The sequence below is a fragment of the Vigna unguiculata genome, chromosome 11 (genome assembly GCF_037176805.1).
Source record: "Vigna unguiculata cultivar grain cowpea cultivar isolate G323 ecotype 2 chromosome 11, ASM3717680v1, whole genome shotgun sequence".
Taxonomy (NCBI): Eukaryota; Viridiplantae; Streptophyta; class Magnoliopsida; order Fabales; family Fabaceae; genus Vigna; species Vigna unguiculata.
The window spans coordinates 47,320,138-47,347,041 of NC_140802.1; the positions used below are offsets into that span (position 1 = coordinate 47,320,138).

At 33.5% G+C, this 26,904-nt stretch overlaps 4 protein-coding genes across 5 annotated transcripts; 1 reads left to right on the forward strand and 3 right to left on the reverse strand.

The window, feature by feature from the left end:
• Positions 1 to 134: 134 nt before the first annotated feature.
• IRE (AGC (cAMP-dependent, cGMP-dependent and protein kinase C) kinase family protein) lies at positions 135 to 9,013 on the reverse strand. Of its 2 annotated transcripts, XM_028053540.2 has the most exons (17): positions 8,405 to 9,009; positions 8,212 to 8,279; positions 7,899 to 8,075; positions 6,450 to 7,796; positions 5,968 to 6,140; positions 5,540 to 5,789; positions 3,663 to 3,755; positions 3,438 to 3,578; positions 3,232 to 3,324; positions 2,950 to 3,148; positions 2,716 to 2,801; positions 2,092 to 2,180; positions 1,419 to 1,470; positions 1,286 to 1,342; positions 1,042 to 1,200; positions 732 to 812; positions 135 to 593 (listed from the first exon to the last, which is right to left on the reverse strand). In XM_028053540.2, the coding sequence occupies exons 1-17, from the start codon at positions 8,769 to 8,771 to the stop codon at positions 522 to 524; spliced, it is 3,504 nt and encodes a 1,167-aa protein (XP_027909341.1). In that variant the 5' UTR covers positions 8,772 to 9,009; the 3' UTR covers positions 135 to 521. The 2 variants fall into 2 exon arrangements, 1 of the variants encoding a protein (XP_027909341.1); XR_003600741.2 differs by lacking the exons at positions 135 to 593; positions 732 to 812; positions 1,042 to 1,200; positions 1,286 to 1,342; positions 1,419 to 1,470 and having other exon boundaries at positions 2,923 to 3,148; positions 8,405 to 9,013.
• Positions 9,014 to 10,158: 1,145 nt separating this feature from the next.
• On the reverse strand, positions 10,159 to 12,827 carry LOC114168684 (Signal recognition particle, SRP9/SRP14 subunit). Its single transcript, XM_028053588.2, has 4 exons — positions 12,689 to 12,827; positions 12,245 to 12,338; positions 12,044 to 12,153; positions 10,159 to 10,542 (listed from the first exon to the last, which is right to left on the reverse strand). Exons 1-4 carry the CDS (start codon positions 12,689 to 12,691, stop codon positions 10,387 to 10,389), a joined length of 363 nt encoding a protein of 120 aa, XP_027909389.1. The 5' UTR covers positions 12,692 to 12,827; the 3' UTR covers positions 10,159 to 10,386.
• A 290-nt stretch (positions 12,828 to 13,117) lies between these two features.
• On the forward strand, positions 13,118 to 14,506 carry LPA2 (low psii accumulation2). The gene is made up of 2 exons (XM_028053632.2): positions 13,118 to 13,597; positions 14,079 to 14,506. The coding sequence occupies exons 1-2, from the start codon at positions 13,201 to 13,203 to the stop codon at positions 14,222 to 14,224; spliced, it is 543 nt and encodes a 180-aa protein (XP_027909433.1). The 5' UTR covers positions 13,118 to 13,200; the 3' UTR covers positions 14,225 to 14,506.
• Positions 14,507 to 25,493: 10,987 nt separating this feature from the next.
• EXL3 (EXORDIUM like 3) lies at positions 25,494 to 26,809 on the reverse strand. Its single transcript, XM_028056169.2, has one exon. It carries the CDS (start codon positions 26,724 to 26,726, stop codon positions 25,680 to 25,682), a length of 1,047 nt encoding a protein of 348 aa, XP_027911970.1. The 5' UTR covers positions 26,727 to 26,809; the 3' UTR covers positions 25,494 to 25,679.
• Positions 26,810 to 26,904: the final 95 nt, after the last annotated feature.

The window sequence follows — 26,904 nt, forward strand, 5'->3', positions numbered from 1 at the left end:
AAATAAATAAGTATTGTAGAGCAAAGTTGTCGATCAGTCATAAGAAAAAGTGCAGAAGTTAATAGAGAGGATAGGAGGAATAAATAAAAGGTAGAAAGGAAAAAACAGTAAATGTGGCGTGAGATAAAAAGGAGACAAAAATATATTAGGCAAAGAAAATGAAATACATTGATTAATTAATAACCCAGAATTTTAAAGGTCAAGGTTTCTCTATTGGGTAACAAGAGACTATTTACTGAGGCAAAAAGATAAAAGAATACAAGTACTCTCAATCTATGAAATCCTAAAATAAATAAGTAATTGTCATTCTAAACTGAAAGTGACAAAAAACAAGAAAAACCAACTATCGGACCACGTCGAATTGCATCTAAAATCATATGAACACAGTGCTTATAGATACACGACAATAGAGTGAGTACTAAACATGCCATGCTTTTTAATCTGCAAATCCAACTGTTTAGACAAACTTATAATCCTCATTGGCAATGTTCATGAAACCATAATTATCTGAATCCCCGGAGTCATTGAGTTGATTCCCTGGTGGAGTTCTTAATCACCAAATCGTAATTGATAGAAGCCAGCTGAGACAAGTTCTGTAAGAAAACAAGCAATAAAACAACTTTCTCTAACCCACATGGAAAACCACAAAATTATCTTTCTATGACAATCTAGCTAAGCTAATTATATTGATGTTCATCAATGTTTAACTTTAGTGCAAAATAAAGTATTACCTTAAATGAGAAATTACTAAACGAGAACTGCACTTCAAGAGGTGGAGCACCGAACTCTGCTAAACTACCACACTCATCACCCTGAGTTAACAAGTTCCAAGTATAAATAGTCAGAAAAAGTATGATCAAACAAGGCTGCTAGAAAAGTATAATAGATAACATTGCTGTTACGCCATAGTTTAAGAGGCAAAAGAAATTGTATGGACAGGTTAACTAATCCAAATTCATATTTTGTTTTATGATGAAACAAATGGAAACATGTCATGTACTTAAAATCTGGCAACCATTTGAAAGTAGAAAGTATTCTTACATCTTCATCTAACACAGCGCTGCCGGAACCACTGCTGCCGGAACCACTAATCTCATCAAAATCACTACCTCCGAGACAGTGTTCGTCCTCGGGATTCCAAATGTACCGGCTCATAAAATAACTTGTATCAAGAGCTTCAGCCGATGGAATAAACATAGCCTGCAGAAAATCAGAGTAGAAACCTGGTGACAAAACAAAAGATACGGCACAAACATATCAAAGCTTTCATAGAATTAGAAAGAACCTTCTGCCTTGCTAGTGTATCCCAATTAGTATCTTTGAAGAAGGCGTGGCGTTTAACCTGCCACAAAAAGTACATTTATGGTTGCTTTTACCGTAATTTACAACTTCAAAGTACTAAGCAATAAATAACTCACTTCCGTAGCCCCTGTCGCGCCTAATCTTTGGACTGGGTTTTCGTTCAATAATCTAAAACAGAATGAATACACTGTCAGCCATAACCAACGTGAAAGGAATCCCAACACTCCAAAGTTAAAAAGGACAACCTTTTCCAACTATTGCATAAATCGTTTCCAGGTATCATATATAAAAGTGAAAACACAAGAAAAAAGAATGTCTATCTTGATTCGATAATAGCATGGTCAATCAAACTGATCTTGCTTGTCCTGCCAGATTTATGTGAATTTTGAAACCATTACTCCTTACATATGTGTTGGCTTATAATACGTGTTTTACACGATTTGGTCATGTGCAAGTTTCATACAGGGATATTTTCCATTTGTAAGTTGATTAGCTTTAAAGAAACTTTGCACAGCATACCCAAAAAAAATTTCATACAAACTTTTTCCAGTGAACATGCTAAACACTGTAAAACAATTAATACCCATAATGTTTACTATATTCATGATATTTCGAAGTGTACATTGATACGCCATTTTTTCTTTATCACCAAAAAATTCAATACAAAACTGGGATTTTTATTTTTGGGTTGGGACTTAATGTGGTAAGTACGTATGGAATGTCCACATCACTTTTGTAATCTTATAGTGTAACCTTGTTAAAAGGCATCACTACTTTGTTAATACTTACTTATTTATCAAATCATATGCTTCAAAGCTCATCTCATCAGGAATCTTGGGCCATTGTATGTCTCTGTTAATTATGTTATCAAAAATTTGCTGCAAAACAAGCATCCATGAGAAAGTGTTCAGATATGCATCCAATTTCAAATAATAAATATATATATCAACCTCTTTAACATCCAACAAATTCACAGTAACACATATGACGAACTTAAAATCCGCAAAAACATAACCAAGCAAATAGCATTGAGCAAAAACCAATATATAAGTAATGACCTGATCAAAAGGCTGTAGCAGCTGGTACACAATGAAACAGAAAACCATGGAAGTAAATGCAAATAGCGACAAACAGACAGGACCTTATCAGACCTTACCAATAGTTTTTCGCATTTAAGCAGTCCAACTTGTTTTGATCCTAGTGATATGGTTACTGTTTGTGATAAAAACACAAGTTTGTACTAAACAATAGACCAGCAAGATGACCACATAATAGAAAATTCAAATCCGGGACCCTCTCTACATCTACATCTTATGCATTATGATTTCGTCTAGAAATTTTTATGAAGAATTTCGTCCAAATTATTCCTTTTAGTTATCAGAGTTAAGGACTTAACAAATCACAAGAAGCTACCTGTGGATGTTCAGCATTAAATGGTGGAATACCCACAAGAAGCTCATACATTATGACACCCACAGACCACCAATCAGCAGTTGCACCTACAAGGAGAGCGATCGAGTAAAAGAATGTAAATCATACAAAACGGATTTGAAAGCACAGTAAATAAATTATTTATACAAAAAAATTATTAAATAAAAGCATTTTTTGTATAAGATGTACTGTTTAATCAGCGGATAAACTGCAAACCATGTCCCATGCCAAGTAGTATTTCAGGTGCCAGGTAATCCGGAGTGCCAACCACTGATTGTCTTTGACGATCTTCCCGTTTTGAAGAATGTCTAGGTTTTGGTTTATCGTTGTCTTCTAGGATGGCCGAAAATGATGGCGCTGATAAATCATCTGTGCTGTTGATAAGACCAACCTTTGAGAGCCCGAAATCTGTCAACTGTAATAACAGAGATTAAGCATTTAGAACATTATGTGACGATTTAAGGAACAGTACAGGTAATTTGAATTAATGATGCTGACCTTAATATGGCCATCTTGACCAATCAGTAAGTTATCTGGCTTCAGGTCTCTGTGAATCACGTTTAAGGAATGCAAATACTCCAATGCAAGAACCTGTAGAGTGACCAAGAAGATAGGGGGAAAAGGATAAAGAACAGAAACACAATTGTATAGAGAACTTACTATTATCCTGGTGAAAAACTAATGCAGTTATTTAGCATGCTTACAACTTCTGCAATATATACTCGAGTCATGTTTTCATCTAAGCAGCCTAGATTTCTCAACATCGAATAAAGATCTCCACCATTCAAATATTCCATAACTAGATAAAGATTTTCCCGACATGTGAAGGAGTAGAAAAACCGAACCTGTTCATCAGAGTTACATGAAAATTAGACCAGTGTGTTATGCAGCAACTTCATAAATGAGCAGTAAATTGCAGGTCTTCTTACCACAAAAGGATTTCGAACTGATATAAGTATGTCTCTCTCTGCCAAAATACTTTGAACTGCATTTTTGCGGATCATATCTGCCTTTTTCAGAACCTACAAAATATCAAAAAATGATTCCAACTCATTATAAGTAATCAGTTCGTATATTTAAAGAGACTTTTAGTAGTTTCTTTAGCCATCAATAGCCAATTGGCAGTGCTCCGCAGAAAAATGCTCTTACTATTTATATGTTAATATTTTTAAAGACTACTTTGGTATAAAAAAAGTCTTACAGATTTTCAAAACTATGCAAGATTGCTATAATTTATCACATTTTTTTCTCTTAGACTTTTATGATTAAAAATATGTAGTTTGAATTTTAGTAGATTTATTATTGTAAGAATTAAAAGATTGGAAAGGACTTTAGAGATTTATGTTACGAAAGGCAATCCAAATTCCCAAATGGTAATGAAAGCAAGTTATCTAATAATATTGAAAATGAAAATTTATTTATTAGTTCAATTGAAAAGTCATCATAATGACATTTCTTATGAAAAAAATCATCAACTAGTCCACATCAATGTCTTTACCGCCTTCAACAAGAGAATAAGTTATGTGAAAAGAAAAATCTGAGAATCAACGTGACATGATAAAGAATGAAGAAAGTATCAAGAACTTGGATGAGATTGCTTCAAAGGTGTGATATGTATACATTTTATTAGAATATCACATGAAATTCCTCAAAAGTCCTCCTTAAAATATAATTCAAATGTATATATTTTTAAATACTTAAATTTTTATAAGTTTTAAAAATTTTAACTCAGTAACACCAAGACTTCAATGTTTATTCCTTAAAAGGCAGAGTAGTAAAAAATGGTCCAGATTCAAGATAAATCAAGTTTATCATGAGTTTAAGTATTCTCATCGAGCAAAAGCTTAAATATATTTACAATAAATCATAAAATTATACTCAGTCTATTTACAATTTGATCCATTCGAATTGAAGTTGTGGTGGGCTCGGTTGACCCATCAAATAACTTAAAAGAAAAGAAAAGTTATTGTGTGTAAGAAAAAAAATTAATAAACAAAACTAATGTTAAAATTTGAAGTTTATGTGAAGTTGGTATAACTTGAAATCACATGGATGGTGACTTATATGTGCTCTCATTTTAATTATAATATTTTATTTAAATAAGTTATAATTTAATGTTTATTTTTGTGTTAATAATTAATTATTCTGTTAGAAACATTTCTTTATTTTTTTTTAACATACATGGGTTGGAATAATATAAATATTTTTCCTTTGGTTTGGGTAAAAAATAAAGTAGGAAATTATTGGTTTAAATAAAAGTTGAACAGAATAGTAGCTAGAGATTGTGAGCATGTATCCAAGTAGACAAAGATAACTTCTGGAGGTAATTTTGGAAATGCACATCCCCTGAAATAACATTCTATGAAGTCTTGAATTTCATGTATTATGCTTTGTTAAATATAACATTTTAATATTTATAATTTAAGTATATTGACCTATCTAGTTTACCAACTTGGGATGGATAAGATCATACTAATATTTTTCAAATTACATGTTAAGTTGAATCAAACTAACTCATTTATAAGATAAGGTAGGTAAATGTTGACCATGATCAAATTTGGACAACTATATTAAGAATGTATTGATTATCCTAATTAAATATCACAATATGTATCATTTATAAGTTTTGATTGAACACTAGGACTTGTTTTATAAAAGGAAAAATCTCTTAAAATCATAATCTAGTTGGCCGCCTAAGAATATATGCTACTATGTACCGTTTAACAGCGGAACTCATGAATCAATTCATCTCAATTTTCTTTTAACTTTCTGCAAAGAAATGGTTTTATTTGATAAGGAAACAAACCTTTATAGCAAATAAATCACCGGTTGCTCTTTTTCGGGTAAGAAAAACTCGTCCAAATGCACCCCTACTTATGGGTTTTATTATTTCAAAGTCTTCAATAGAGGTTCGGTCCTTGGAACAAGTATTAATAGGGCTAGCACGTAGGCTACGAACTGCATCATCTTCCACTGAACTCTCTTCATCAGCTACGCTAGTTGATGAGTCCACCTTTTCATCTTCTATCTGCCCACAAAGGGATATATATTTCTCCCTGCAAAATGAAGTAGCAAATTCAAGGTTAGGTTTAAGCACCATGCCAGTACCAGAAAATAAATTAGAAATGCTAGAGCAAAACAGTGGCTTTAGAAAAATCTTACAGAGATTTTCGAAATAGAATAAAAAATTAAGTGTCTGTCCTAGATCAAAATAAAATAGTCACAGGTGCTCACTGCAAAAGTTTCTCTATTCGTCGTCCAAAAGTCTCCACAATAAGGGCATCCACTTTTCTGTCTTGAATGGCATATTTCAGGTCTTCTAAGCGATCAAGCATATACTCCAGAGCACTATAGTCACAGTTGTTCACATTTGCGACAGCACGGGCTATTTCAACTAGCTTGCTTATCTGTCATTTGACAGTCTAGTTATCAATATAAAAAATCCAGAAATAAATGAGGAAAATAGAAAAATTACACTTTTCACACAATTGTAGAAAAACTCACTTAACAACTTTATTTCAATAATATAATATATATTGATATAAATTAAAAAAAAAAAAAAACTTATAATTAGAATATCAATGAAGATATTAAGGTTCCTTATCCTTATGACAGAAGACTTCATAGATTATACATATTGATTATACGTTTTCATCTAATTTAATGTTTCCTGTGTAACGATGTAAATGAAGAATTACAACACTGGTAAGGTATACCTGTTCACAACTTTCAAGTTCAGACAATGTTCTCCGTCCACTTAGTAACATTTCCACCTGAGTGGTTCGTGGTGTTACCAATGGTGATCTCGGTGTCAAGCTCCCAGCTGAAGATACCTTTGTTCCATGATCAGGTTTTACGCAGATGCGAGCCTCGCATGATGTTCTGGGTGAAAGGTTCAGATCGTCCATGAGAAAAGTATTGTCAGGATCTGTAGTAGAGTCGAGAATGTCTTCAGAGCATCTAAGTGTCAGGTTATTTTTCTCTAGAGATAAATCATTGAACTCTTCAAGCACATTTGAAGAGGCAAGGTCAAAGCTTTCTCCAGGAGTATCAGTGCTTTTGGGTGTGCTTTTTGGTGTCCAGGATTCCATTATCCTTTCAATGGTTTCACAAACTCTTTCAAGACGCTCGTTTACAGTTAAACCTTTCAAATCACATCTATCCGCAATTGTGCATATTCTTGAATGCTCCTCCACATGTACAATCGGTATTTCAACCTCACAAATCCTGCATATCATTGAATCCCCGTATGCAAGAGTATGGTGGTCTCCCCAGAATCCCCAAGAAATCTTTCGCGTTCTTGATGATGATTGTGAATTGTCAGGATGACAAGAGGAAGTATCCAAATTTTCAGCATTGACTTGCAAGTTGTCCATTTCACCTTTGGATGGGGGGGTATCTGCAGCATCTTGATCTTTTCGCTTTTTCTCAGCAGTTGGAAACTTTCTCCAAGAAGACATCCTATAGCTGCCAGAAGTTGATTCAACACTCTTGGCTGTACTAACCTCCGGGTTGCCAACCGCAACACTTACTTGTTGGTCAGCTTTACCCTGTGTTGTCATCGGTTTGTCTTTCTCTTTACTACGTGACATTTTTAACTGTTTGTCAGCGGTCTCGTGTCCAGCAGGTGGAATACTAGAATTCTGCTGTGCAGCCTTCAAAATTTGCTCAGAATAGACCCCAAGGTCGCTGAGTTGGTGAAGACCCAGAATGTGGTCTTGTTCAAATCCGCTTTCCTTCTGAAATTGCACTAATCGAGTGCAACGAGTGAGAATAAACAGTAGGCGTGTATGAGCTTGCTTGAGTATCCCCACTGGCAATTCTTGACGTTTGTCATCTAGATTTTGAACTATAGATTCGCATTTGATCCAAAACTGGGTAGCAGACATCTTTGCACATTGTTGAGCAACAATCAACAGATCCTCCAGCCTCTCTCTCCATTCACGATCACACACTAAGTTTTTTTCAAGAATGCCCACCAAATCTCCAGCGAAACCACCCAAGTCAGAATCAACCTCTTCCTTTAATTTCTCAAACTTAGCTCTAATCGCCCCCATGACTTCCTGCAATATTTGATTTCAGGGGAAAACAAGTGCTGAAGAATTTTATTCATTTTAAATTGATGAACAGTAACACGAAACTTGAACAAGTTAAAGGGAGAGTACCTCCATGTGGCCAAAGGCACGATGTTTCCAGATTGGAAATGGTCTGACTCCCTTGGAGTTGAGTTCATGGGAAAAGCTTTTGATATCAGGATTTCTCTTTTTGCGTCCACTAGTAAGTCGCAGGATTTCCTGAAAACGTGGGGATTGCATTTCTTTGGCGAAAGCTCCATGATGACCCTGTGCAAAACACATGCAATGAACCTGAGCAACCTACATTTCTACCAACTATCGATCATAAAAAGGAAACAATTAAATAAGAAAAACACTAATTCAGTAAATATTATCATGCACAACAATACATCATGTCTATCACCTCTAGCACAGGAATGAGTTGCGAATGAGCTCTGAGCGATTTGGTTTGATTCAAATGAGCTTTTTCCCCTGAAAAGAACAACTATATTAGCGAAAGCCAGCACGAAATAATCACTAACCATTTCGCTAAGTCCCAAACAGGAAATGAAACTAGAATTGAGGCGAGATTTAACAATATAATAGGAAATGCAGACCTAGGTCTCTTTTCGGATGGGAATTAAATTTGGATCTAAATCTGGCGTCATTGATAGTGACAGCAGCATTCTGTGTGAGGAAGGAAGGAGCGCCAACGGAGGAGGAATAGCGAAGAGGCGAAGCGGAAGAACGCGTTCGAATATTATTCAGCCCTAAAGAGGACGCGAGCAAGATGGAAGAAGATTCAGAGCATTCATCTTCCTCTTCTTCCTCCTCTTCATTGCCTAAATTACTCCGTCGAATAGGAATGGGCGGGATCTTCAGGAGCTTAGCTCTTCCGGCGGGCGATGACGGTTTCCCAGGCGCAGGATGGTCTTGACCGGGTTTGTGCGAAGAGTGCGGCGGCGGGGGAGGGTTGGACGACATGGAGGATGATGAGTTTGGGATTCTTCATGGCATTGTGAGTGTGTGCGTGTGTGGTGTGAGAGAGAGTGAAGAGAGAGATTTGAATGAAGAAAAGATGAATTGAAAGAATCAATGGTGTGTGGGAATGATGATATGAGAAATTCACGGAAAGAGGAACCAGAAGATGGAGACAGCAAAGCGGGATTTTCAGTTAAGCCCAGTTCGTTGAAGAATATAGAAGGAAGATCAATGTCAAACGTGCTTCCCGCGAACCATGTTTGTTCAATATTACGTGTCATCTGTGTGTTTCGCGTGCCCGGGAATAAGACCGCTCCAACTTCCTTAACCGTTCCCTATTCCCAAAACTTTTATTTTATACTAACAAAATAATTTTATATTTTTTCAATTTCAAGGTCATAATTCTGCATACTTCATCAATGCAATTGGATTTTCAATTACAACATGCTGCATCAAAAAAATTCCAAAACCAATTCTCAACACCATTATAATAATCAAAACATAAAACTTTGTATAAAAACAAATTTCAAATTAAAACGATATTTAAAACTAATCATTGGTCACTTTTTAGATAAAATGTTACCACTACTCTTACTACTGCGACAGTTTTTATAGGTATCTTAATATATAAATAAATTCTAAAATACATATTCAAACCATTATACGTGTTTGACACAACATACACGTACTATCACAATTGTTATTTTAATTTATCTATACTTTCTTCCTCTACGGTAGAATCCATAGAAAATACACAACTTGGTAACGATAAACAAAATTATCTAATCACAATCAATCATGAAGATAGGACAACCCAAACTATTTAATAATAACTGTGTTAAGTGAATCCGCGCAAGCTCTGTTTTTCCCTCGAATTACCAATTTGTATCTGGACAACATTAACGTCACAAGCTCAAAATTTCCACTTCATGCATATATAAACTTACATCTCAAAGCTTAGCCCATTACTTAGTTTTAACTTTAGAACTTGGAATTCAGCCAATATCTCTGTAGCATGGAAACAATTCCTAGCAATCACGAATTTTTGAAGTTGATTACAAAAAGAAACAAATGGATGCCCCCGCAAGTCCTCTTACAAAACACAAGCCAAATTGGACAGGTTGAATGGATCCACTGCCTTATTGTCAATGTTAATGACTTAATGTAAGAACACTTCGTTGGGTTTTAGAAAGTAGAAAAAAGGGGCAAGACGCGACTGCAAAAATTACCCGGTAAAGTTTGAAAATAGAATACAGAAGTAATTAAAAGCCGTTCGATTTTAACAACGACCAAGTATATACTTTCGAACAAGAAACCCCATAACCGAGTAAGATTTTGGCGCAGGAAGATTAACCCGCAATGAGTTGAACCGTGCAACAGAAGAGAAAAATATCCTAAAGATTCACTTTATAACCTCCTGGGGAACTGAGGAAATTTTCACAAATTGCTACTAAATGAATATCTATGTAAAGATTAAATGCAAGAATTATTCACTAATCTTTGTCTCTCCTTTTATCCTTTTCTCTCCCCTTCTTTTCCCCTTCCCCTTCACCTCTCACTCTAATAACAAAAAACAATCTGGGGGAAAACGAAAACAAAAACAGAGTCAGCAAATCATTTAAGACTTCTTCGATCTCTTCGAACTCCCTTCTCTTTTATTAGCCTCTGCAGGCTTCTTCTTGTCTTTCCTTTCTCTCTTCTTTAGAGCAGTCATGTGGGCCTTCAATATAGTTGCATAAGAAGCTTGAAAGCGTTGGTGATCCTTCTGTCCAACCTTAGCAATGAAAAATCCAGTTATATATTAATATATTAATATATAATATTACAAATGGAAACAATTTATACGGACATGAAAATACGGGGAAGCATATATAACCCGGAAGGTCTAGAAGAACTCAAATTTCTAAACGTAACACCACACACGCACACACACATATATATCCATTTGAAGGTCACCAGTTCACTGCTTTTAACTTTTCATGCCTAGATCTATAATACGTTGACAAGTCTTGAAGTGCTGATAGTGTATGAAAATAATACTTTACTAATGTTTTAGATAGCAACATGTCTTTTATTGATCCCAATAAACTCCATTAATCACATGCCAAATAATTTTTTCTCAATTTTGGCCTAAAGAATGTGGAGAATCAGCTGGGGCAGGCAGACAAATTCATTCCATAGAAAAACCTGGAATAGCAATCGCTAGAGCGTAACAAATTACTACAATTCGGCCTCGCCTTCAAATCAATCGATCTTTTATCTCAAATTACTATAATTTCATATTTTCCCCTGCCTAATAAGTCAATCTAAATTTTAAAAGAAAACAATAAGGCTTCCTTACATTTTGAAGTTTGAATTGTGGCCTTCCCCATAAAATAAAAATAATGCTGAGGACAAGATAAATCCAAACTAAATTGAATGACTTATACTTTATTTATACCAATGACCATCGTTTTCAGAATCTTACTATTCACGATTCAACAAGTTCTAGCTATATTAAATGACTTCATAAATACGTGAGTGAATCTATGTAATTTGTTATCACCAATTAGATTTCACAATACATATGCTTTACATGTAATAGCGAAAAATAGCATGTGAGCTTAAATTTAAAATGAAAAGGCATTTGAAAAAACAACGTTGTTGTTTTCAACGGCTTCTGCTTAAGTTGTTTTATCCATTTCTAGTTTATAATGCTTGTTGAACACTACATATCATCTATAAGATATATTTGGCGTAATTTTTCCTTCGTATCTAAATCTTACAATTCGATACAAATTTCTAGTACACGATTCAAAAAATAACTCATCAATCATAATTTGAATATCAATTGGGTAACCTTGACATAAACGACAGCAAAAAATCTAGCAGGAATTAGGATAACACGTTTGACTACTGAGCAAACTACAGTTTTCCACACTAGCAAGTTGTACTATAATGGATTAAACAAGTTCCACAATAGAGAAACCCCCTGCTCAAATATAACATTTCCAACCCTATTGTCCAATCTAAAGGTAAAAGAGAACGGATAATCTTCAAAAGAACTGATACAAGAAAGATTGCTAGGAGTATGATCTTGACATAAATCAGTATTTAAGTTAATACCCATTAAATAAAACCATATAAATCAGTCTAGAATAAGTTTCTTGAACCATTTTAGTACCAAATTGTGTTTAAAAATTCTTACTGAATATGGTTTGAATTCTAGAAATCATATAAAAACAGAAAAGAGGACAGAAATAAGGAAACTTGTAGGTTTAGATTTAGATACGTACCGAAGTAGATATTGTCTTTTTCCCATCAGTGGCACGTATAAGGCATCTATACTCAATTGTTTCCCCAGCAGTCTCCAGTTTATCCTTTTGCAGCTTAGATTTCAAACAAGCTGAAAGAGACGGAAACAAAATCAGCGGGCAGACACATTAAACACAGAAGTTTAACCCAAGCTAACCAAGAAGAGAACAATTAACACCAACATCGTTTAAGAGTAACCCAAACGGAGCCCTTCTCGGTGCTGCGTTCAAACATGCTGGTGAGCTCATTGAGAAACGGATCTAGCGGCAGAAGAACCTAGTCAAATCGAAAAACACCAATTACATGGAGTCAGAATAATTCGAAATCATTCGTTTATCTAGCAATTAGCATCACTACACATCCCCCAAACCACTGAAACAATAATACTCATAAATTATAGATCACGACAACACTAAACATTTTAAAATTAAAATACAGATACTGACAGAATTTGCGTAACAGAATGTGAATTTTGGAGTTAATAGTGCGAATGATTAAAGGGTAGATTATTCCCTAAAACGATCTAATTTTAATATAAAATGCGAGGAAGAGAAAAACGGAGTAAAAAGAAATGGAATGAGGAAGAAGATGTAGGGGGATAGGATCGAGAAACATGGTTACCATACCATGGTTCAGACAGAGAGGAAGACGAAGTCGTCGTGGTCGTTTAGGTTGAAGGGAATGAAAACGAGAACGAAAAGAAAAAGGCACAAGAAGAAATGCAGGCGAAGCCGATTCAACTTCTGAACTGATATCAGGGCCCAAAGCCCAAATAATTCAATCCAAACTTAACTGTAGGATATTGCTTCCTGCACCCCACCAATTATGCAACCACACATTATTAGAAAAAAAAAAAAAACTTATTCTGAAATTTTTAAAATAAGAACTCACTTTTTAGGAATGGAAAACTAAATATTTTGAGAATTTGGAGAGTGCATAGAGAAATTGTTGTGGTGCAGGAAGAAAATATTTTTTGAAAAGAAAGACCCAACAAGTTCTGTTGTTATCAACAGCTCAATAACTACTGAGTACTTCTTTCTAAAAATGAAATAGATGGGTTAATTTTTGAACGTGGAAGTAAATTTGAAGAAAAAAAAAGGGATGTGGGTGAGATTATCAGAAACATTTCCAGCCACATATGAAGATGTTGCTGCAAACGCGATTCCTCTCCTCGGTTCAACACACCTTCCTCGTCTTCTCTCCCATTCTCACCAAACCTACCTTCAGAATCACTGTTAGATCGCAAAAATCTTCTTCTGAATCTTCAGATGATGATTCCGCTCCGAAGGGGTTCGGTTTATCGGACACTGCCACCACTGCAAACAGTAAAAAGAAACAGAAGCAGAAACAGAAGGGGCAGAGAGAAAGGGCCTCCGTAATACGCCGAACTCCGCTTGAAAAACCCGCTTTTGTTTCGGAGAAACAAGAGGGTGGTAAGGCCAAGGAAGAGGGCAAGAACGAAAGCGCTTTTCTTCTTGCAATGCTCGGTTTCGGCATCGTCATTTTCATTGAGGGCATTGGTCTTGCAGCATCTGGTACACCCTTCTTCAAATTAAATTCATCTATTATTCACTCTTTATTTCAAACCTTAAACAACTGTGAGTGTGTCAGTAGTAGATTCAAGGTATCAGATTTAATTCAGTGACTATTGCTTGAAGGGCTTAACTTTTCAAACACTTCTGATTAATCGGTTGTGTCACTTAGCAGATATTTATAATGACAATGGCTTTATCTGTGTTAGAATATTGTGCATCTTCTCGTTGAGCTGTTTATTAGTCTCGTTCAAATCCTTTCAAAAACAATGATCATGGAAGTCAAAATTCAGAGCTTGCCATGACCAAAGTGCCATGCTCAAGTGTTGGATATGTAATTCAAATGCAGTATGGAAAACCTCTTTCTGTGAAGTTTTTATGTGATACCATACATTTACGGAAAACTGTCATTTTTCTGTAGTTGGAAATTTGTGTCTGGTTAAGTCTAAAATATGGTGACTGAGTTTTCAATCTCTACTTGCAGGCTTTCTACCACAGGAGTGGGACCAGTTTTTGGTTAAGTATCTGTATCCATCGTTTACCCCTACAGTGTTCTTGTTTGTGGCCGGAACAGTTGCATATGGAGTGTTTAAGTATTTGCAGAATGAAAAAATCACAGAGCAGAAATAATGTGACATGTATAATGTAAAAAGTCCAATGCTGTGTAAAATTACAAGTGACAGCCACCGCAATCATACTCTGGCTTCAGTTTCATTCTATTCCCTTTTGCTGCTGAGATGAAAGATGACGAGAAGGCTGTGTGAACTCCATTAAAACTCTTTTAAGAAGCATTTGTATTGGATCCCTGGTACCAGCATGAACATTGAATCATAGGGCCAAGTAACAGTTTTGAAATGGCTTCGTTCCTTGTAATTAAACGTCCTTTTAGCTATAAAACGTACTTTTGCTCTAGTTTTTGAACTTTTCTGAGGTAGGATTCTCGCCAAACACTACTACATCGTGCTTTAAATCATTTACCCCTGGTTGTTGGAATTGTGTTGAAATTGTTGGATTATGTTATACAATGTTTGCTACAGTAAAAGATACTTTCGCATCACCCTAATAAAATTGGGCCTTTGTGGAACTGCGTGTGCTAAAATAAAAGAGAAAGCAGAGGTTTGATGTTATGCTTGTGAACTGAGTCTTCCTCTTCCTCTTTGCATCATACAATAACACAGTAAAATCTGTTTTACCGAATGCCTGATAAACAAGAAAAGGAAGAATGTTTTTAGCTTATCAGGAACACATACCAGTATTCCTCTCGTATTTATCACACCCAAGTTATGATGCTTCCACACTTCTCATAAATGATGAATTACGTGTTCGATATGAATCGGATACCAACACTTATACGATACTTGTAAGACATATTATGTCCAATTTGAAAGATTTTTTTTATCTTTGACATGATTTTGATGATTAAAATAAGGAACAAATTTTATACTATCACTACTTTTTACATATTGGATATTAGATTGATATATTAGATTCATTTTTGTGTTAGTTGATAACGTGTTAGTTGACAATTTCAAACTTAACATGTATATACACGCCGTGTCCTGTGTTTTATATTTTTACAATTTAACCGTATCTTTATATCCATATCCGTGTCATGTTCATATCTGTTTTCGTATCCGGACAACATAGCACCCAAGTCAGAAGAGATAAATGTTGATCCATCTTTTTCATTTTGACAACCAGACAAGCCACTAGTTTACGAGATTCTTGGAAGTGTGAGAGGGCAAATGCAATTCAACTTCAACAATTAAAGAAAAATTGTCTGTAATTTGATGTATCCGACGTAGATGTTGAACAAAGTATGAGAAGGACAAACGACATGTTGGTACAACATTAGCCCCCTTTGCAAGCAAGCTAGCCCTTTCATCCAGGAAGATCCCTGTGGTCCTCTCCTCTCTCATCGTCACCTATTTATCGGTTTCTATATGGATCATCTTCTTTCTATCTATATCTTTTCTCATCACATCAATTTTATGTTTCAGTATCCACAACGGGAATTCATTACCATACCCGGTTATAAATATAAATATTACAATTTTAAGTCTGATTCTGATATCATGCTAAAATTTGATTTTAAATTTAATTCAATTCATACCAAAACTGTTTTGTAGGACGAGGTTCGCACTCCACTTATATATTATGAAATTGTATTATCCCTAATTGATATGAAACTTCAAACAAATTAGTCGAAATATGTCGATTCTCTGTGCATATATTGTTGGAAGTTCTATATCGATTAGAAATAAAGCAATTTCATAATATATAAATAAAGTACAAACATCATCTTACAAGTCGATTTTGTAAGGTTTAGTTAGACTTAAAAATTCATTTTTAATATAATATCTGAAATGACAACTAAGTAAATGTATGGATTTGTAAATGTTGTAGTCTATAATCTGGAACCACTGCACGTTTTACCATTTTCTTGTTCGCTTGTAATTTTATCCTTTTTCCTGGAAGATTTATTGTGGAATTTTCCTCATTATTTTTTTAAGAATATTGCTATGATGATGTTAAGATATTAAAGCAATTTTTGCAATAAAAATACAGCTGCTTAAGATTCCTTGATGAAAAAGAAATGTAAAGAATATAATGTCAGAATGTGAAGTTAGTGCATGACTCTATTCTATAAAGTAACTCACTATATTATTAAATTAGTTAAGTAATTCATACAGCAAAAGTATTACATCGAATATACCATAACTACTTTTCTGTCCATTTTCAAAAGTACGGTGTTTTCCTAAGAAATTATGATTCTCGTTTTATAAAAAATAGATAAAAAATAAAAGAACAATTAAACCTAATAATAGCAAAATTAATGTATATGATATACTCTTTACAGCTTGAATGAAAAATGATAACTTATGATTTAAAAGTCATCTGCTGCACTTTTCATAATTTAGTTATATACCTACACCTATTCTATGTATATAATCAAAAGACCTAATTAATGATTATCATTCTACATTTAATTTTTTAAGCACTTTAAAATAATTGAAGTTTATAAATTTTAAACTTATTTACTTAGCCTTGATTTAGTACCTTAAAAGCAAAGTGTAATAGTTAATTTTGTGGTGTAGTTAGAATATTATATCGTTAAAAGACAAAGACTAACTTTACTTGAATTCAGATAAGAAGTTTACCTCTTTCAATAGATTAAAGGCGTAAAGTATCAAACAATGTAAACTGACATAATAATTACTTTGACACTATCCGTGTTGAAAATTCAATGGTATATTTTTTACTAATCATGTCAACTTCGGTCGTGAACATGCTTGAAATAAATCTTTTAATCTAAAAATTTAAAACTTTAAAACAGTTTATTATAATATATGTTTGTTTTGCACAATTATTTTGTAACAGAGATTAGATGGACCAAGTCATGTTCAAAGAATAAGATTTCTAGTAGAATAATTATTAAAAGAGATATGATTACAAATGACATCAATTATTCTACGATAAAAATTAAATGAGTCGGATCATAATCAAATCGTGATGTTTAGATCGAATGCGATGTGTAGTTGAAAAAAGGACCACTGAATCTTAGGTTAAGGTGGTTCTAGCAGCTGGAGTGGCAAAACAAAACAAAAGGCATTAAATTGTGCGTTGCGTGTATGCATCCATCCATCAAATTGAAAGAAAGAGGTGTGGTGTGAAGTTTCAGGTGAAGCAGTTCCTCCTCAACTCACGCCAAAATATTCGCAGTAAAGTAACTCTTTCTCCATGTCTCTAACTTTGGGTGGGTCATACATACTAATTACTACAACACACACTTTCACTGGTCCCACATTCTTTTAACCCCCCCAACCCTAATATCTACCCTTTCATAATCAATCAATGTATAAAAACCTACCCTTCCTGCCCTTCCATCCAATCAACTTAAGTTTCTTCTCCATACCCCTTTCTCACAAATCAATCGGTGTATAAAAAATTACATCTTTTGATCGTGTTTTTGAGATATTATCTATTTTTACGTTGGAAATATCATATCGATTAGAGATAAGGTCAATTCATAATATATAAGTAGGTGTAATCTTTATCTTATAAGTCAATTTTGTAAGATTGAGTTAGACTTAAACTCCACTTCTAATATGATATCGAAGCCATATTAAAATCTATTCTAACGAATTTTCTTAGACATTATTTTCCTTGTCCCACACACGAGCTTATGTCGGGTTGAACTCCACTTCCAACATTTGGAGCATAGAATTCTATCAATATTTTGTTCTTGAAAAATACTTTGATGGACAGTAAAAATGTGGCAAAGTTAGTTTAGTTAGATTTTGAACCATTTTGGTGGAGTATGTATATACAATATTAATTATAGTGGTCAAGATTTCAAGGATAATTTTTGAACATGGTACTCCATGTTGGATTTGGAACATATGGTGATTGATTGTATTTATGGTGTAATTAAGTTGTAGTAGCTAGTGAGGTGTTGTCCCCATCAATGAAAATAAATGTGGCCCATAACAACATTAGCTTAGAGTGATGGGGTGAATCAGAGACAGAGTTGTGTTCTGTTCTGTTCTGTGTTGGCTGGGACAACACTGGATTTAATTACTTTTACCAACTCAAACAACTTCAAAAACTAAACTTTTCTCTCGGTTTCAACTCCTGCTTTTAATTTTTCATTATTTCTGTCCTTTTTTTTTCACTTTTCTTGTCTCAGACTACCCTTTAAAAAAGCTATTTTCGAAGTAATTTTAAAAATATTATCAGTTTTTTTTTCTTTATATAATTCTAAAGCATTCCTTTTATATATAATGCAGACCAACACATTGGTTGGTTATTGATATATAGTGCATTAATTAAAAGAATCGGCAAATAAGTTAAGGTTTATTGAAAGTTATAATAAACGTGATATTAATAAAAAATTGTTTTCATTACTTCAAAAAATAACAATTTTTTTTTCTTATTACTTCGAGCGAGAACTTGATGCACGTATATAAATTATGATACTTAAAGCAAGATAATGTTATTTTACCAAACAAATTATTACGATCGATTATTTCGTTAAACGTGTGCATTACCTTAAACAACAGCAAAATAATTTCTACAGTGTCAAGAAATTAGTGGATTACATACATTGAAAACGATTACCATTGATAGAGATATGAGTAAACGCACTGACAAGTACACTTGACACTCAAATTATGGTTTAATTAATATACTATTGTGCGTGTTATCGACCAAATTGAAAATAAAAGTAACGAAAACAGCACAATTTATTTATTCTATTTTATCTTTTTAAGGATAAAATTTGTATTAATGTTGGAAGTCTCGTAACGACTAGAGATAAGGCCAATTTATAATATATAAGTGAGTACAATCCTTATCTTACAAAACCGGTTTTGTGGGATTGAATTAGGCTTTAAGTCTACTTCTAACATGGTATCAGAGCAAGTTAGAACTTATTCTAGCGAATTTTCTTGAACATTTTGTTTTACTCGCTATCTCGGACCACCCACTAATTTTTTGTCAAACACGAGATGGATATACCTCAATTTGAAGGTTAGTAAAATTGTAATATTTTGTATTTTTTTTTTTACTGATATTCGTATAAAATTCCTTCGGTGATGAAATTTGTCCTATGAAAGTGTTTTATTGACACTTCCTTTCATAGAGATTAGATTAAAAGAATTGTTTCCATATAATGTTTTTCGACAGAAATACTTTTTTCAAAGTATAATTCCACTAAGTAACAAAATATAAGATTTTGACATGTGCATGTTACATAATATATGTTATACGATAATTATGAAAAACATTATAATTAAGAATGATTAAATTCAACTTTTTTTTTTACTCGCAGAAAAAAGTGGAGAATGTTGAATAAATGTGATTGCATAGGCGTGCAATAATGAATAATTGTAATAATGATGAGAAGCAAGTCACAGGAGTGAGTGAAAGCATGGAGTAAAGTATGTAGACAATGGTGTTTATTATTATAATAAATATAATATGTATGAAAAAACTTTAAAGGTCAAATAAAAGACAAAAAAAGAAAATAAAAATCAGGCGCCGCTAATACCACTTTTCAATTTCAACAGATTTACATCATTGTCGATTACAATATTTCAACAACATTAAGATTTAATTGAAGAAAATGAAGAGTGAGGCATCTAAAGATGCCAAAGAAATATTTAACACAGCTTCGTAGGATATGGTAAAAAATTGATCTCGATTTATACGTATAAAAGAAAAAACTTTCAAGAATAGTCAGAATCTTAAATGAATAATACTATGTAAAAAATAGTTCCTTTTTAATATGGATGATGGTGTGGAATTGGGCATTGAAGAATGTGGCATTTATCTGTTTAATTTATTATGAGTGAGTTTTTTGAGTTAGTCGAAAGGTGTATTTGACTCTATGTTTGTGCAAGTTCTCATGGTTTAGGGTGTTTTTTCCCAGGATTTTGGGCTGCGATTATGTTGGTTTCGGTTTATTTTAAGGAAAATGTTTTTTTAACACAAATTTTGACAAATTTATTTAATAATATGTGATAATATTTTTAAGTAATTTTTTATTTTTTTATTTTTTGATATTTCAAAACTATTCATAAAATAATATTTCATAAGAGAAAATATCAAAATTTAGTTATAAAATATAACTGTCCTTCTACTTGTTATTTTATAAAATATGGGTTAAATATGTTTTTGGTTCCTCAAGTTTGAGTGAAACTTGGAATTAGTCTCTTTTCAAAAATTTTGACCAATTTAGTCATTTATCTTTAAAAATGTGTGAATTTAATTTTTTTAACTAAATTTTGTTAGGTTTATCTGACATTTTAAATCGTATTTGAATTGTTTATACTGTTTGATATATTTTCGCTTGAATGTTAACTTGAATGTTATCATAAAGTACGCTTAAAATGTCAAATAAACTTAACAAAATTTGATGAAAATGACTAAATTCACATATTTCTAAAAAATGAAGGACTAAATTAGTATAAAGTTTCAAAAATAAACTAATTTCAAAATTTACCGAAACTTGAGTGAGAAAAACATATTTAACCCTTATTCTATTAACATTACTTTAATAGTAATTAAATTATTAATCCCTAACTTATTGTGTTTTCCAAATTTAATAAGCAAGGGTTTTGGGGAACATCATAGACGAGTTTATTTGATTTGTGGGGCAGATGTTTTATGAGTGGGAGTTGTTTCCTATGTTCGTATTTTGTATCTACCAAATTTGTGTCTGTCCTTTTGCCTATACTTAGCTGCTATCTTATAAATAAACCATTTTTCTTAAAAGAAATGTTAAAATGCATCAAAATTCACAAAATGTACAACCTAAGTTAATAGAAGAAAAAAAGAAGTTGCACAGTCCTATTTATGACAACCCATATCTCATAAACCCTCAAAAGATGTAGAACAAAAATTGCAGTATCTAAAGGTCTGAAGTTCACAACTGCATTGAGATGTGATCTTCTTTTGGCTCAAACCCGACCACCAAAAAAGCTCAGATACCCATCAAAACTGGTGCAGCATTAGATTTTTTTTTCAATACTTTGTGTAAGAAAATTAATCAAACACTTATGAGTGATTTTGGTGTAAACGTTGTTTGACTTAAGAAACATATTGTTCAACCTACTCTATCAATGGCTACAAATTTTTCCTTCTCTTCTTAATTCTATAACTGTTGTTTCTTTGTCTGAGATTGCAGTCAAATGGTGAAGTGAAATCCAGCTTGGCTTCCGGAAATTGCGTTATTTGAGGACCAATGGTCTCCTAATTTTTCAGACTTTTGGGTCAACCTTCGTATTTAATGCACTCATCACCTGCTACTCAATCAACTCAAGCTTTCCTTCCATTTCTATCTATTATTTTATTATTCGCATAAATTCTCAAGTTTTAAAAATATATTAAAACTTAATTAATTTGTTAAGAATATAAATATGAGTCTAAGTTTTATATTAGTTAATGTTAGTTAAAAATAAAAAAAGTAGAGCATTATATAAAGATAAAAACCTATAAACTCATTATCTTAAGGTAAGTTTGAGAGTGGTGTCAATGATTTATGTGGTTGGACTCAAGTCTCATTGATATTGTATCTCTCCAATGAAACTCCCTCTATAGACCTAATTATAAGATGAAGTAAATTTTAAGTCTAATTATATTTTATAAAATTAGTTTATAAGATGAGGATTGTATTTACTTATATATTAATAATTGACTTAATTTCTAATAGATGTGAGAGTTCCAATACAATTCTTAAGTGTCGAGTTATATATATATCAAACTTATTCTCTTTTATATTATATTAAGAAATAAATTCTAAATCTAATTCAACTTAACAAAATTGACTTGTTAGAAGAAATTTGTACCGATTTATATATTAAGAATTGATTTTAACTCCAATAACAAAATACCTAAAGAGCAAATTACAAATTACATTGTACATCTCATATGTGTGGAATGAAGTCTGTTTTTTTTAAAATTCTCGACTAAAAATAAAATAATTTTATATATAAATAAATACAAATCTAATTTTATAAATTAGTTTTTTTTAGATTAAATTATATTTAAATTTCACTTTTTAATATGTTAACGATAACTATGGATGAACCATGAAGCTTGTTTCGAAATACAATTACAAAATGTAATTTGAGATTTGGAGGTGTAAAAAAGAGGGTGTTTTTGGTTTTATGGTTGGGTTTGTAAGGAGCAAGGGGGTGGTTTTTTGTGTGTAGTACAGAACAAAACGTGTCCCACTTTTAAGAAAAAGAGATCCCTAAAAGCATTTTGAAGATTGAATTTGAAAAAATTATAAGCCTCGCCTCACAAATCCCCATAAAGTTATCTTCAAATTTTTAAGAAAGAGGGTCTTGTCTTGGGGGCCCTCCCACGCCTCATCATTTCTTGGCTTTTGTGTTTTCTTATCATCTATATCCTTCACATACCAAAATATCATCAAACTAAAAATACCCATTCATCGATTTTGCAGACACAAATTTATGTACCAGACATCCTCCATAAATAACACACATTAGGTCAAACATTTCAAATATCTTTCATCAAAACGTAACGTCACTAATAAAATGCTTCCCAAAACAAACAATTTTTTAATAAATTACTAAAAAAATTCAATAATAACACCTAAGTTCTATGTTACACATTACACTACTTAACTTAAAATAGAAACACTCACAATATACCAAGTCTATAAACACAAACATTCAAAATTGCATTATATGTAAAATATCACATACACAAATACTATCTAATTATATTGTTTACTCAATAAGACTCATAACTATATTTGAATTTTTTTTATGTTAATATTATTTGAAGTATATATTCAGCTATGTTGCGTATAAGTGTAGGCAATGGGTAGAAAATGTGGACACATACGTTAAGTACAAATTCAAATGTACTGTTAATTTTACCTGCAAGTTAGGTGTTTCATTATTGAGAAAGAATTTACATGTCTGATTCGATTGATCTTTGTAAGAATATGGAAATAAATTTATCGTTTCACAAAGAATAGGATTATTAGCTAAGCTTCCATAACATGTTTAATTAACATATCACATGGAACATTACTGGGAATCATTTTTTATTTTATTCTAAAATGCATTTTTATTCTTATCTTTCCACACACACAAAAAGAAATTATAGTGTGAAATCTTTTCTCAGATTAAGGACAGACAAAAATAATTGTTGTTCACATAAGTTGTGTACAAAAAAATTTATGTTTGAATGAAAATTTCACATCGGATAAAAAAAATAAAATTAAACATTATATGTGTAAGAAGTGACGTCAAATGTTAAGATTAATGTCATATATATATATATATATATATATATATATATATATATATATATATATATATATATATATATATATATAATCACAATCTCTCGACGAGTGTAACCCTATTACCTATATAAGAAAAAAATATCAACATCTGCCAATAATTCAGAATAATCAACCACATTATAACAAAAAAGTGTCACCGTAGGGAAAAATATTCCATGTGAAAAATAAGAATGCAGATTAAATATTGTCTTATATTCTAAGATATCTCTAGAACAATTAACTTGTAAATATGCATCGAAATGAAATAATAAGTATTGCACCAAAGAATCTGAAACAGTGAAAATAGTAATAATATCAATAATTGATTCCTTCTTTTCCAAAACGATTAACCAGTGATGCTTAATTAAAGTAGTAAAGCATTGTTGATGACTCCAATGTATATCCTCCACGACAATCGTTTTAATTTTAAAGATTCCAAAGTGATTTTAATGATAATTTCCTCGAGACAAGACAGCATCGTTGTCACATTTAAGAGGTTACATGTTGAGTTACTTCAAACATTTTACCTAATGTCTTAAAAGTAGTATGGAGTGTAAAAGATGAGATTTTGAAGTATTTTTCATGTAAAAGGTTATAAATGTTAGGAGAGTGTATGAGAGTATTCTAATATATTAATACATATTTACCTTTATAAAAAATATGTTACGAATTTTCCACATTAACTTTTTATTGCTAATGATTTTTAAATTCTCTTCTCGTTATTTATTCATATAAAATTTAATTATTCATAATATTTGAAGAGGTAAAACAAAAATTTAAGAATTAATTTAATGTAAAAAAGTTGAAAGGCAAAGAGAAAAAAAATTTATAGAACTAAAAAAATAAAGACGAAATGACTTCCTTTTTTATTTGTTTGGAGAGTTAAAGAGAAAGAAATAGAAACCAAATGGCCACCTTTTTCTTTTCAAGATTTTGAAGAAATAGACTGCAAAGTAGGTTTTTATGAAGAGGTAACACGGAATAGAGAAGATGCATTACGTTACATGGAAAAAAGAAAGTATGTAGTTCAAAAGAATACGGTGGCTGTAAGAGATATCACGTGCCTTTTTAACATTTGAGAAAATGGACGTTGCTTCAAAAACCAAAAGAAGTTATGGATTTAATTTTTTTGAGTTAAGGCTAGCTTAAATTTTATAAAAGGTTAGCGACTCAATAGTAATGGCTCCGATACTATATTAAAAAAAGACTTTAAGTTTAATTCAATCTTACACTTATATATTATAAAATTATCTTATCTCTAGTTAATGTGAGATTTTGAATAGTCTCGAAGTAATGGGTGAGTGTTAACATGGAGAAACAAGTCACGAGTTGGGACATGATGTTGTGACGAAGTCGAGTTTTATAATGGTTTGTTGAGGTGGATGTCTTGGTCCATAGACTCCTCTTCCATGCTACTACTTCACGAGGCTGTCCTAGTTTTGAATTGTTTGTGGTACCCGACAAACTCTTTCTAGTAGGTATTGTGATGTTTGGTTATTGGTGCATCCCAATATTGGATACATCAAAAGAGAAAAAGCGTTCACAAATCATCTTCCTCTCAACTTCTAAGTAAAGTATGACAAAGTGAACCTAAGTCCTTCTGTTACCAATCTTCTAACTTCATATAACATCACTGATAACTCAGGATTTTGTCCTTTATCCTCTTCCCACCAAATACACCACACCAGATCAAAATCCTTTCTCATCTTATCGTTTTCTATGGTAAAACATGAATTATTAGGAAGTAATTTTAAGTTCATGTTATATGTAGAATGGGACCCTACCCCTGATGAGGCGTAATAATTACAATATTCGTATTTCAGTTATTTTGTTTTTTGTGTAACAAGGGTCCTCGTTAGGTTTTGAAGGACACGAGAATGGGAAAAAGAAGGGTTCAAGAGCAACATCAGCGAAAGTGAATTTTCGATTTCGATTTCGATATTCATTCATAATTTCGCTCTTCTCTCCATGAATGAATCAAAAATCCACCTAATTCTCTTTAACTCCATTAATATTGTTAGCGACTACTCCTACTCTCTTCAATTCCTCTCCCAATCTTCACAACAAAAAGGTTCTTCATAATCCATATACTATGATATAACAATAATAAAATTACATTATTTGCATTAATGAACAAACTTAACTACCTTAACAAAATTAGCAGATTCCCACAGACCCACAAGACCAAAGCAAAGGGAGCAAAGAAAAACAGAAAGTAAAAAAAGGAAGAAAGAGGTGGTGCTGATTGTAGAGCACAGATCAGTGATCGAGCGCATTAGGTCCGGTACAGTAATTCAGAACGTGGCTCCACAGCCACTGAACCAGGAACCTCCGTCTGATCCCGTTCATGTTATAGGTGGCACCATCACGAGCGTCCAAAACCTGACCGGTGTAGGATCCACCGCCGCCGGTGCCGTAAATGCCCTCGCAGAGATCGGCGATCTCCACCGGGAAAGAGGGGTCCTGACCGGCGTACCAAGCATTGGCCAAGGGGTTGGATGCCAGCTCAGCCATCTCGTGCCCAATCACACTTATCATGCCATCCACGCCAACGTCGCCGTTTGGGGACTTGAACGGTTTCTGGTTAGGGATGTAGGCGGGCAGGGCAAAAGGGTAAGCACACTGCCCGGGGCAGAGCTTTGCGGAGTTACCCACCCACGCGTACGGAAGAGTATACCCAACCAACGACGGAAACGTGAAATAGTGGAACCCACACACCGAAGTGCAGAAATCCTGAACGTACACGTCATCCGCGGTCAGCAGGAGATATAACCCGCTCCTCGGGTTGATCGGCAATGGACGGGTTTTCGCGGTGATGGCGCTTTTTATCACAGACTGTATGGATAACCGGGTCAGCGATTTCCCGTGAGAGTAGAACCGGTCGTTCTTCTCTTCCCCGAGTCGAACCGTTTTCGAAATGTTGGCTCCGGTCTGGTCCGTGTAGAGCTGTACGGTCCGCCACCACCCCGCGACGGAGGGGTGCGGCGAGTTCGTGGCGGAGATTGAGTTTATGAACTCGCGGATTATCTTCTTCTGGCTCCGGTCCCACTTGCCGTACCAGATTGTGTGGACGGTGATGTTGGTGGTGAGAACCGGCCCCATGTGGTACCTGAGCTTCACGAACTCCGAGGACCCCTCGTATTTCTTGGAGTCTCCGAAGGCGTAGTCCGTGACGTTCATTTTACCGTTCTGGGGCCAGGGCCGCCAAGCCGCGACCGGACCTCCGGCGAGGAGGGAGAAAACAACGAGGGTAAGGGATAGAAACGCCGCGAACGGCGGTGATGCGGCGGAGAGACCCTGGCACATTTTGAGAGTATGAGGAGGTGGTAGAACAGAAGCTGGGGTTAGTGAGCCGAGAGAGCTCCCAAGTACGAAACGTGATGTTTCAGTGGGTGAAGCTTCTTTATATTATACATCGAAAAAGGCTTTTCGTTTTTCTTTTATTATATTATTATTATGAGTGAAAGGAAAAGAACAGTGTGAA